Source organism: Hippocampus zosterae, chromosome 17 (assembly GCF_025434085.1).
Source record: "Hippocampus zosterae strain Florida chromosome 17, ASM2543408v3, whole genome shotgun sequence".
In the NCBI taxonomy this organism is placed as follows: domain Eukaryota; kingdom Metazoa; phylum Chordata; class Actinopteri; order Syngnathiformes; family Syngnathidae; genus Hippocampus; species Hippocampus zosterae.
The window spans coordinates 15240357-15252857 of record NC_067467.1 but is presented as its reverse complement, the minus strand read 5'-3'; the positions used below and the strand labels follow the sequence as shown (position 1 = coordinate 15252857).

The window sequence follows — 12501 nt, the reverse complement described above, 5'->3', positions numbered from 1 at the left end:
GGTTTGAATTTGCAATTTCTGTTTGTGTGATTTAAACCATGTTCAGGGTAACACAAAATGGTGTTCTGTGGCTTGTGACTGCATGCAAAAATCTGAAAGACTTTTTGAGTAATAATCACACCCATGGCCTTACAGCTTTGCTGAAAGAGCAAATGTAGTAGCCGTTGCATAGAACTGTACATTGTGAACAAAATAATGAGCCGATCATCAAATTAATGCAAAGATGTGAAGCTAAATACATTAGCTACATTTAATTCTCCATACATTTTGTAGCACTGCTCAGAGTCACAGGTGAGCTGAAGCATATGTCAGCTGAGTTTTGGCAAAAACGACACAGAGAAACATCAGAGTCAAGATTTGAGCCCGGAGCCTGCTTACTGTGAGGCAGACATGATAATAATTATGTCTAGCTTTGCTGAAACATCAGAATATATACGTAGGCTATGATGTCATTATTTGTGGAGACCATATTGCTTTGCTTGTTCGGTGTTATGAAGGTTGTTGGGATGCAACCTACCTCAGCTGACTTAAGGCGAAAGGCAAACTACACTGTGAACTCATGACTAATCAGTCACTGGGAACATAAACAACCATTCACTCTAGCATTGACTGACTGGGTATTCGTTTTATAAAGGTTTTGGAATATTCATTATAGTGTGTTTTTATTTGGTTTAGGTTTTTGTTTTTGATTTTGTTTTTTTGTTTTTTAATTTGGTTCGTATCTGTCACGATTCGGTCTAATCGAATCAAGTTTTTGGAACCCAAAAGTGTAGACGCCAGACAAGGTCTCCGAAGCAAAAATATTTAATGAACAAAAATCGCACTGACAAAGTAGAAACATAAAGCGCTGGTCAAAACAAGGACCAGAGGGCACAAACAACGAACAACAAAAAGCGATTGCACAAAAGGCAAGGGAGGAAAATAAGGATCGCGAAGACAAACAAAAACAATGTATCCAAAATACACGCAAGAGAAAGCCAATTCAAAAAATAACATCCAATACTCACAAAACCATTGGTACAGAGAGTTCAAGAGCGAAACACGACGAGATCTATAGCAAAAAATAGTCTATGGGCAAGGAAGCATCAAGGCATAACAATATCCCGACAACCAGCAGACAGATTGTTGGTTCTTAAATACACAGTTCCTTGATTGAAAGATTGGCAGCAGGTGTGCAGCAAGAAAGTCTGCTCAGTCTGCCACCTGCTGGCCAGGCCAAGGACAGGAACATGACAGTACCCCCATCCTCAACGGACGCCTCCCGGCGGACCACCCGGTTTCGAAGGGTGAGCAACGTGGAAAGCACGAAGAAGGGCCGGGTCCAAGATCCAGGAGCGGGGACCCACTGCCGATCCTCCGGTCCATAGCCCTCCCAGTCGACCAGGTACTGGAACCCCTTTCCCCTGCGCCGAGAGTCCAGGATTTCCCTCACCGTGTACACCGGGTCACCGTCGACAATCTGCGGAGGAGGAGGCGAGGTGGGAGGCGGAGCCAAGGGAACTGGAGGCCACCGGTTTAAGCAAGGAGACGTGGAAGACTGGGTGGACCTTCATGGAGGGCGGCAGCCGGAGCTTGACGGAGACGGGGCTGACGATCGATTCCACCATGAACGGTCCCGTGAAGCGGGGCCCCAACTTGCTCGAAGCGCCGGCCAGACGCAGATCCCTCGTAGACAGCCACACCTTCTGCCCCACCTGATAGCTTGGTGCCGGGCGACGAGGCCGATCCGCAATCTGCCGGTTTCTGGCGGCGGTACGTGACAGGGCCGCTCGGGTCTCCCTCCACACGTGATGGGCCCGCTTGAGATGGTGCTATACCGACGGGACTTCCACCTGCCCCTCCTGTGATGGGAAAAGCGGAGGCTGATAGCCATAGGCAGACATGAAGGGAGACTGACCTGTGGCTGAGGAGACCAGGGTGTTATGCGCGTACTCCACCCAAGGCAGGTGGACGGCCCAAGATGAGGGACGGTGGAGACACACGCATCGCAGAGCCACCTCCAGGTCCTGGTTCGGTCTGCCCGTTGGACTGTGGGTGGTAACCCGACGATAGGCTTGCTGTAGCCCCCATGGCACGACAGAACCGCTTCCACACCCTGGACACGAATTGGGTACCCCAGTCCGACACAATATCCAGCGGGATCCCATGGAGGCGGAAGACGTGGTTGACGAGGAGGTCGGCGGTCTCCAGGGCGGACGGCAGCTTGGACAACGGAATGAAATGGGCGGTCTTGGAGAAGCGATCCACAACGGTGAGGATTACGGACTTTCCCCGGGAGACAGGTAGGCCAGTGACAAAGTCCATTGAGATATGGGACCAAGGTCGAGGAAGAACAGGTAAGGGTCGTAGCAAGCCAGCCAGAGGCTGATGGGAGACCTTACTGCATGCACAGACGGAGCAGGCCTTGATGTAGTCCACAATGTCCCTTCTAAGTTCAGGCCACCAAAAACGCTGAGTGACTAGATGCAATGTCCGGTTAACGCCAGGATGGCATGCCACCTTAAAGGTGTGCCCCCACTGCAACACCTCCGCGCGCAGAGGTGGGGGCACAAATAGCCTTCCTATGGGACATCCAGCCGGATCTTGGGTTCCCTCTTGGGCCTCCTGGACCCTCTGCTCAATCTCCCACCTAAGCGCTCCCATGATGCGGTGGTCCGGTAGGATGCTCTGGGGTACACTGCTCTCGGCCACTGGGTCATAGATCCGCGATAGGGCGTCGGGTTTCACGTTCTTGGATCCTGGGCTGTAGGTGAGGGTGAAATTATAGCGCGTAAACAGGAGCGCCCACCGGGCTTGACGTGAGTTCAGTCTTTTGGCAGAGCGAATGTATGCGAGGTTCTTGTGGTCGGTGTACACGGTGAAAGGCTCCTTAGTTCCTTCGAGCCAGTGTCTCCATTCTTGTAGGGCTAGCACGACGGCCAACAGTTCTCGATTTCCCACATCATAATTGGCTTCAGCAGGACTGAGACGACGTGAGAAGAAGGCGCAGGGGTGGAGTTTCTGGTCAACTGGTGAACGCTGAGACAGTACTGCCCCCACTCCTGAATCCGACGCGTCCACCTCTACTACAAAAGCAATATCAGGGTTAGGATGTTGCAAAACGGGTGGCTTCGTGAAGGCCTTCTTTAATTCGACAAACGCTCTGTCGGCCTCCGAATCTCACCTAAAATGGACTTTGACGGAGGTCAACCGGGTTAATGGAAGTGCTTTCTGGCTGTAATTGCGAATAAAACGACGGTAGAAATTAGCGAACCCCAAGAAACGTAACTGCTTCCTTGTGGTGGGTGTCGGCCATTCCACCACCGCCTTAATCTTGGCAGGATCGGCGCTCAGCTGACCCTTCTCCACGATGAACCCAAGGAACGAAATAGAATTGATGTGAAACTCACATTTCTCAGCTTTGACAAAGAGACGATTCTCCATTAGACGTTGCAAGATTAGTCTGACGTGGTGTTGATGTTCCTTAAGCGTCCTTGAAAATATCAATATGTCATCCAGGTAGACAAAACAAAACACGTTCAAAAAATCTCTCAACACATCGTTGATTAAACTCTGAAACACGGCAGGAGCGTTGGTTAACCCAAAAGGCATGACTAAATATTAAAAATGGCCTAATGGTGTTTTGAATGCAGTCTTCCATTCGTCCCCCTTCCTAATACGGACCAAATGATAAGCACTGCGTAGATCCAGTTTTGAGAAAATGGTTGCTGATTGGAGGGGGGCAAATGCAGAATCTTATAGTGGAAGAGGGTATTTGTTTTTAATGGTAATTTCATTTAGTCCCTGATAGTCTACACAAGGTCGTAACGACTTGTCTTTCTTTTCAATAAAGAAAAACCCGGCCCCCAATGGGGATTTAGATGGCCTAATAAGGCCAGTGGAGAGTGAGCTGTCTATGTATTCCCTCAGAGCCTCTTGTTCGGGCTGTGAAACCTGATAAAGTCGAGAACTCGGTAGTGGGACGTTAGTCAGCAAGTCGATGGCACAGTTGTAAGGTCTGTGTGGAGGTAGGGATTGAGCACGATCTTTACTAAACACTTGGCGTAAATCATGATAGATGCTTGGGACTTTGTCCAAGCAAATGGCTTCGGGCGGATCGGTGCGAGGCAGCCCTCTACCCCCCAGAAAGGGCTCCAATTCTCAATCGCGGTGCGATCCCACGCGATGACAGGATTATGGGTCCTTAACCAAGGTAACCCAAGGATGACAGGTACGGATAGAGAATTCATAATATAAAATCGCCTCTGTTCAACATGATTACCCGAGATCTTTAACATTAAGGGGCCTGTGATCTGTTTTATTTCCGCCAGGAGTCGCCCATCGAGATCGTGAACACGTTTAGCCACTTCTAACTCCTCTACCGGACAACCCAGTTCATTAGCCATCTTAGTGTCCATAAAACAATCGACCGCCCCCGAGTCCACCAGTGCCCGAACCTGAAAAGGCTGTGAAGGACCATAGATTGTCCCGTCCAGCTCAAGTCTCTTGGGGAGTCCCGACCTGGACTCCTCTCTTCTCGGCTCCCGATATTCTGTGTGTGGTGTAGACTCACAGTTGTAGGTGCGAGCAAAAAGGCGGGTTGGGGTCATCAGACAGTCAGCGACTCGATGTCCTTGTTGTCCGCAGTAGAAACAGGCCTGGTCACGAATCCGTCGCCGTCTCTCCTATGGCCCCACACGTCCTCCTCCCAGCTGCATAGGCTCTCCCTCAGCGGCGACAGCCCTGGCACCAGGGTGATGCTCTGGTCCGGACGGCCGGGATAACTCGTGGGAAGCAGGCCGACCTCCAGCACGTGGGGGCTGGAACCTGACATGACCCCGTTCCCGCTCTCGTTCTCGCATGCGGTTGTCCAGTACGAGGGCCAGGTTAATGAGTTCCTCCAAGGTAGTGCTGTCATCACGGGTAGCCAGTTCATCTTTCAAAGATTGATTTAAACCGCGACGAAACAAACCACGAAGAGCGCGGTCCCCGTAACCACTTCGGGCGGCCAAAATCCGAAAAGAAATGGAGTAATCGGCTACAGATTGCTTCCCTTGCCGACAATCTAATAACCGACCTTCAGTCTCTCTTCCCATGACCGAGGGGTGGAACACCCGACGGAACGCTGCCACAAAATCAGGGAAGGAAGACCGAAGCCCGGGTTGAGCATTGCTTACTTCCACCGCCCATGACGCCACCTGACCAGTCAACAGGCTCATTATAAATGCCACCTTGGTCTGATCCTTTACATAGGTGGATGGTTCTTGGTCGAAAATTAGTGAGCATTGGTGTAGAAATTGTCCACACAACCCAGGTTCGCCACCATAACGCGGTGGGTGTGGGATATTGGGTTCCCGCTCCACTGGTGAACCCAAAATCTCGAGTCGATGGGCCAGCAGGGAGACCGTGCCCCGGAGTTCCGCGAGCGCTTGTTCCTGCTGACCCACCAGTTGTCCTTGGCTGGTCAAGGCAGTCATAACCTTGTTGAGGTATACGGGTTCCATGTTGGTCGGGATATTCTGTCACGATTCGGTCTAACCGAATCAAGTTTTTGGAACCCAAAAGTGTAGACGCCAGACAAGGTCTGAGAAGCAAAAATATTTAATGTACAAAAATCGCACAGACAAAGTAGAAACATAAAGCACTGGTCAAAACAAGGACCAGAGGGCACAAACAACGAACAACAAAAAGCGCTTGCACAAAAGGCAAGGGAGGAAAATAAGGATCGCGAAGACAAACAAAAACAATGTATCCAAAATACACGCAAGAGAAAGCCAATTCAAAAAGTAAAATCCAATACTCACAAAACCATTGGTACCGAGAGTTCAAGAGCGAAACACGACGAGATCTATAGCAAAAAATAGTCTATGGGCAAGGAAGCATCAAGGCATAACAATATCCCGACAACCAGCAGACAGATTGTTGGTTCTTAAATACATAGTTCCTTGATTGAAAGATTGGCAGCAGGTGTGCAGCCAGAAAGTCTGCTCAGTCTGCCACCTGCTGGCCAGGCCAAGGACAGGAACATGACAGTATCAATGAGTTTTTAAGCGGGTTTGTTCGTGTTTTTTTGGATAATTCTAATTGCTTTGTTTTATATAAATATTTTATATATAAATATATTTTTATACAACCATGCATCAATTTTCTGATCCGCTTTTCCTGATAAGGGTCGCGGGACGAGCCGGAGCCTATCCCAGCTGTCTTCAGACATTAGGCGGGGGACACCCTGAACTGGTTGTCAGCCAATCATAGGGCAATATATATTTAAAATCGTGTATATGTTTCACAACAATATTAAACGACATTACTGTAAGTATCATGTAGTTAAATAAAATATACAAAATTAGTATTTTAAAATACAGATAATGTAAACCAGTCCACCCTTTGAAGTAAGTGTAGTGTATAATACTGCTTCTAAAGTTAGCAGCATCACAACCCAATGTTTTAAATAATGAGAGAACAGTCACAGTTTTCTTGCTTCCCATCCCTTGTTTGCCAAGTTACCAAAGAGAATTTCTGGCTTGAATTCCTATTGAAAAGTATTCCACACATAACACTATTAGCCACTTGCCCACTTGCTTTCACCTGTGAGTCTAAAGGGGTGTTCATACGGCACACATTTGCATCGGTGCTGCACCGATGTATTTTGTTGCGATATATCTTTTGTGGAGTGTTCACACGTATAAAGCTGCTTACGAAAGAGAAGCGTGTCAACCCCGGTGCAACCCCACTTCCATTCACACGACAGTTTCTGCAGCCATGCAATATGAGACATTGAGCAGGGCGTGCGTAAAGTGTATTTCCGTTTCGCCGCCTTGTTTGTTACATATCGAAAAACCATGGTTGATTCTTCTCCAGACAAATCAACGCTGTGGTCGATCAGACACCGTTAAAAGGATGAGAGAGAGAGAAAGGAAAGATGACGGAAGCACAACAGAGCACGAAAACAACACATTCTACTCGTATGTAATCAACTCTTCTCACGCTAGCAAGTCTACTCCTGTAGCGTTCACACGTCCCATTTTGTATCGGCGCTGCCCCGCAAACTAGCATTTACTCCGGATACTCCGAATTTTTAAACCACCTCCTGAGCAGGGTTAAATTTGCTCCCGTTTAAGCTGTTTTCAGTGGCTACACCGGTAGGACTTTGTTCATATGAACGCTCTACGACAGGGGTGTCGAAAGTCGGTCCTGGAGGGCCGCTGTCCTACCTGTTTTCCAGCTCTCCCAGGAGAAACACACCTGATTCACATCATCAGGATTGTTCTAATGCTGCTCCAGAGCTTGTTGATGAGTGGATCATTTTAATCAGGTGTGTGTGGGAGAGCTGGTAAACAGACAGGACAGCGGCCCTCTAGGACCGACTTTCGACACCCCTGCTCTATGGGGAGCAGCCCCTGTGCAACACCTGAGTAAAAGTTGTTGTGAACAACCCTCATGTCAAATTGGAAGGATGGATGAGCACGAATTTAGCTGAAACGTAAACTCGCTTGTACTGTGTATGAGTATTTTTTTTTTCATATAAGACACGGAAAAGGAAGGCACTTGTGACCTAGCATCACGTTTTGTGCTGATTTCAGGGAAAAAAGCAGTTGAGCCATAAAACAAGCAAGATTGTCCCCTAGGAGTGACATCATTGGTGTGATGCTTTTTTATTGGCTGACGTTGCTTCTCGGCGACACACAGTAACATGAGGGTGTCCAAAGTCGGTCCTCAAGTGTCTATCCTGCCTGTTTTCCAGCTCTCCCATGAGAGCAACACACCTGATCAAATAATCAGGAACGTTCTAATGCTGCTTCAGAGCTGGCTGATGAGCTTACCATCTGAAGCAGGTGTGTTGCAGCCGGGAGAGCTGGAAAACAGGCAGGACAGTGGCCCTCCAGGCCCGGAGCTGGACATGCATGCGAGTAACAGAACCACAACTCTCAGTTGACCATTCGACCTTCTTTCTTCCGGCTTTAATACCATTTAAAATCAATGCAAAACACGACACGAAATGAAGTTTCAGGGTTTTTTTTAAGCATTTTGTTTATATTTTATTTCATTACCCCCAATAGTTTTCAGTTTTATTTTTATTTCTTGTTTTTTTTAACTATAATGATCTTGGTGAGGGGGCGTCCCGGTAGTCCAGTGGTTAGCACGTCGGCTTCACAGTGCAGAGGTGCCGGGTTCGATTCCAGCTCCGGCCTCCCTGTGTGGAGTTTGCATGTTCTCCCCGGGCCTGCGTGGGTTTTCTCCGGGTGCTCCGGTTTCCTCTCACATTCCAAAAACATGCGTGGCAGGCTGGTTGAACACTCTAAATTGTCCATAGGTGTGAGTGTGAATGGTTGTTCGTTTCTGTGTGCCCTGCGATAGGCTGGCAACCGATTCAGGGTGTCCCCTGCCTACTGCCCGAAGACAGCTGGGATAGGCTCCAGCACCCCTCGCGACCCTAATGAGGATCAAGCGGCTCGGAAGATGAATGAATGAATGAATGATCTTGGTGAGAATCCACTTTGCCTACGCGGAGTTCAAGCGAATGACCAATAACTGCCAGTGACTATAATTACCCTTCTGAGATCCAGGCCAACCTTCCAAAATACAGTTGTAATTTCATGTTATGGAAACCTCCCAGCTTCCTTACTGAGCCATTAGACTGGATTGAGGGTGCCTGCTGTATTCCTCCCTTTGATTCTGGTTGTATTTTCATTTTCTGTTGGTTGTCTTTTGGATTGTGGATGTGGGGATTGGTTGCAAGACAGTTCAGTGCGTGCATGACAACATGCACTAATATGGATGTTTTTTGTTGTTGTTTTGTTTGATTGTGTGTTTGTTTGTTTGTGTTTGCATCCTTTGCAGTGCTGTTTACCAGGATGGATTTTATGGTGCAGATATTTATGTAAGTATTTCCTGGTTTGACATTGCATGCGACAGCCATCTCTGACCTCATATTATATTTGCTTTGCACAAATATGTCCCTCAATTAATACACTTCCCCTTTCACCTGTTGCTTGAGTTTCTCTCTGAATTAACGAGAGACTATACAGTGTGGACTGAATTATTTTTTTAATCTAATTTGTCATTGTGAAAATTGGTTTAACTTTATATTTGTTTAAGAATAAATACACAGGTTGAATTGATTCTGTAATGCTACAGTATTTGTACTGCACTTAAGTGGCAAGGATATGTGTGTGTGAGGCTGATCATTGTGATCTGAGATTGCTCATTTAACATCTGACTTGCTTATAGAAAACTGCAATCACACAATTATTATTACGACAATTAAGAGTCTATAAGCTTAAGACACTGTTTATCTTCAGCACAGGAACGTGTTTTGCCTAAGTAGCAGATTTCAAGTGACAGAAAATTCAATATTGTCAGCCAAAAACCAAATTGCCCAAGTAATTTTTAACTTAGGAACAAGATCATTTCAAAAAACAAAATCAATAAGCTTTCAAAAATATGTATTTATTTCTTTTTCGATTAATACATTGCGTTAGTTAGTAACCGTAAATTCCAGGCTACAGACCGCACCTGATTAAGAGCCGCATGCTCAGATTTATGAAGAAAAATCAATTTTGTAATTATATGCGCCGCACCGTACTATAAACCGCTGGCCAATGAGTAGGCGGGGGTTTGCTTCTGCGTCCCTGCCGCCGTGGAGTGCCTCCGGTTGAGGTCGCTGACGTGGTCCCCCGCTGAACCCCCGCAGAAAAAAAACGCTAAATTTCTTGCGGTTAAAATAATCTCCATATTTTTATGAGCATGATAAATGCATTTGCACAACGAAATTACGCTGAAAGACATAATAAGAGGCCAGACAAAGAGAGATCCTGATTTGCATTTGCGTAATTACGAGGAGAAATATTGCAGTCCACTCAGCTTTAAATAGAATAATGCAAATTATATAAATGGGAAAAGATATATGAAATTATTTCTATAGTCAGCCGTTTAAAAATGATCATCGTTGACAGCGTTAACGTCGATGCTGCGCGTCTCAAAACAGGTAAAATGCGTTCTCTCGTGGCCGCTTGTTTTCAATATGAAGGAGGAGTCACGTTTTTTATTTACAGTCCGAGTGAGAGGCAAATCAAATGTCAGAGGCTCTTCATCCTTTATTGATTATTTCATCTGAGCTGATGGAATTCTCCGCTATCGTTGTTTGTGTGAATGTGCGGAACGAAGCAAGTTTGTCCTCGTAATTGGGAGGGAGCTGCTGACACAACGTCATGCGTGCCCTGATAGACAGGCTTTTCCGTTTCATGAATCTACAACACCACGACGGCCCACCTTGAAAACCTTTTAAAGCTTTGCTTGTCTTTTTACACTGTCTCAGTTCTTCTTGCCGGAGCCTCCACCTTCGCACCATCGACTCGTCAATGCCAAGTTTATGGGCAGCAGCTTGATTTCCTTCTTTAACTGCCAGAGTGATCGCTTTTAGTTTAAAAGCTGCATCATATGCTTTTCGGCTGGTATTCTCCATGTTGATCAGGGTGAGAAGAAAGACTGAAATAAGGAAGTTGTGATTTCCGGTAATCATACAATTTCATTGGACCCCCTGTGTACTACTCATTCATTTTATTGGTCGACTGTTGCCGGGTAACACTTTTTCCCCCGCTACGGCAAAAAGAGCGGAGGTTGTGATTAATCATACAATCTCATTGGACCTCAGTAAAAGAATCATTTATTTTATTGGTCCATGTTTTTCCCGTGATGGAAAAAATCTATATAAAAAGCCGCTTCATATTACACACCGTAGTGTTGAAAGTGTGGAAAAAAAGTCGTGGCTTTCAATCCGGAATTTACGGGAATTCTTTTCTTTTTTTCATGTCCGTGTTGATTCTTAGTCATGCAGGTGATGACAAACCAAAAAGGTTAAATCAAGGCGATTGGACACCTCTTGTTTGTTGATTTTGGTGGGGGAGAGAGGTTTTGTTGTTTTCTGAAAACATTTGTGCGACCATGCTTTTAGTATAATTAAGTTGTACAGTACCAGCTTCCATTTGGAGTTAATAAAAAGAAGACTAAAACAAAGATAACAAAAAACAAAATACAATCATCTAACTAGAGTGTACACTATCCTCCACTGTTACACTGAATTCATTTAATTTCTATTCACTCATTGAAGATTTATTTATACCTAGACATTTGGAATGAAGTGCATTGGACCAGCGATGAGTTGTGCAAAAACGCAACCATTCATTGTCTGGACTAAAAATAGTTTTCTTATACTTTGTATTTCAATATTTATATCCATCCATCCAGTTTCCGATCCGATTACCCTCACAAGGGTTGCAAGGCGTGCTGGAGCGTATCCCAGCTGTCTTCAGACAATAGGCGGGGGACACCCTGAACTGGTTGCCAGCCAATCGCAGGGCACACAGAGACGAGCGACCATGCACGCTCACACTCACATCTAGAGTGTTCAATCAGCCTGCCATGCATGTTTTGGAACGTGAGAGGAACCGGAGTACCGGGAGAAACCCCACGCAGGCACGAGGAGAACATGCAAACTCCACACAGGAAGGAGGATCAAATCCACGACCTCTGCACTGTGAGGTCGACGCGCTAATCACTTGACACTGGGCCTCCCCCAATACTTACTGTATATAATATGTATAATTATTTTGCATATACTGTGAAAGTTATAAAGTAACATGTATTACACTCTGAGGTGTTTCAATCATTTGGAAAATTTACATTTGAATTTACCTTAATTATACACATCAAATATGGCATTCATGATTGTTTCAGAGAACAAAGGGGGGTGGGGAAGGGGCGAGGAACAGTGTTGTCAGAGTGACATAGCCGTAATGTAACTGATGGAGTAAGTGCTCAGGAAGCATTATGCGAAATTTCCCATGTGAGTCTTTAAAGTACAAGTATCCAAATGTCTTGCGTTTTACGCAGCCTTTCTAATTAGAAAAATGACTTCAGTGAAACATGGGGAGAGGTGCTGCTGTGGTATTATGTTTGGCCTTGACTCAAGAACACAATCTAGTAAAAATAATGTAAACTCTAAATATGCTCTAAATATAACTGGTGATGCATACAAGTCATGCCACGCTGCATTAGCATCGCCTTTATATAAAGAGTCCTGCTCCACCTGTCCTCTATCAACGCCTCAGTAAAGTTGATGAATGACAACCTTCCCTACCTTAGACTGAGTGATGGGTGGTCAAAACTTGACCACACAGACTGATTCCATACACACACAATGCACACAAAGCCTCCAATAGTCACTCTGTTAGGAGTGGCAATACACCGTTACAATGGCTGGTCTCTTAAAGGGAGCAGACTGTTCATCCCACCACAGTAGTCCATCATCGCACAATCTTATAACTATTCCTTACTTCACTCCACACTTTATCGTGGTAATAATACATTGCTGGTGTCAGGGCAGACATACACTCTCAGTCATTAAGAATGGAGGGGTTGCAGCTTTGCAGGGTCACCTATTCATAAAATACCTTGTGAATATTATTTATGTACTACAACTGTTTTATGTACTACAACTGCAAAGAACACAAACAAGTAAAC

General features: G+C 45.9%; 1 protein-coding gene across 11 annotated transcripts in view; it reads left to right on the top strand.

Moving 5' to 3' along the window:
• rbfox1 (RNA binding fox-1 homolog 1) overlaps positions 1-12501 on the top strand; it is a 256048-nt gene that overhangs the window by 197610 nt on the left and 45937 nt on the right. For 8 of the 11 annotated variants that reach the window (XR_007959561.1, XM_052049733.1, XM_052049732.1 and 5 more), the window contains one exon: positions 8821-8860. The exons of the other annotated variants lie outside the window; for them this stretch is intronic. Coding sequence is in view for 7 of the 8 variants with exons in the window: in XM_052049733.1 (XP_051905693.1) it covers positions 8821-8860 (40 nt within the window). In the remaining variant the exon portion in view is untranslated. The remainder of the gene's footprint in view (positions 1-8820; positions 8861-12501) is intronic. 11 annotated transcript variants of the gene reach the window in all.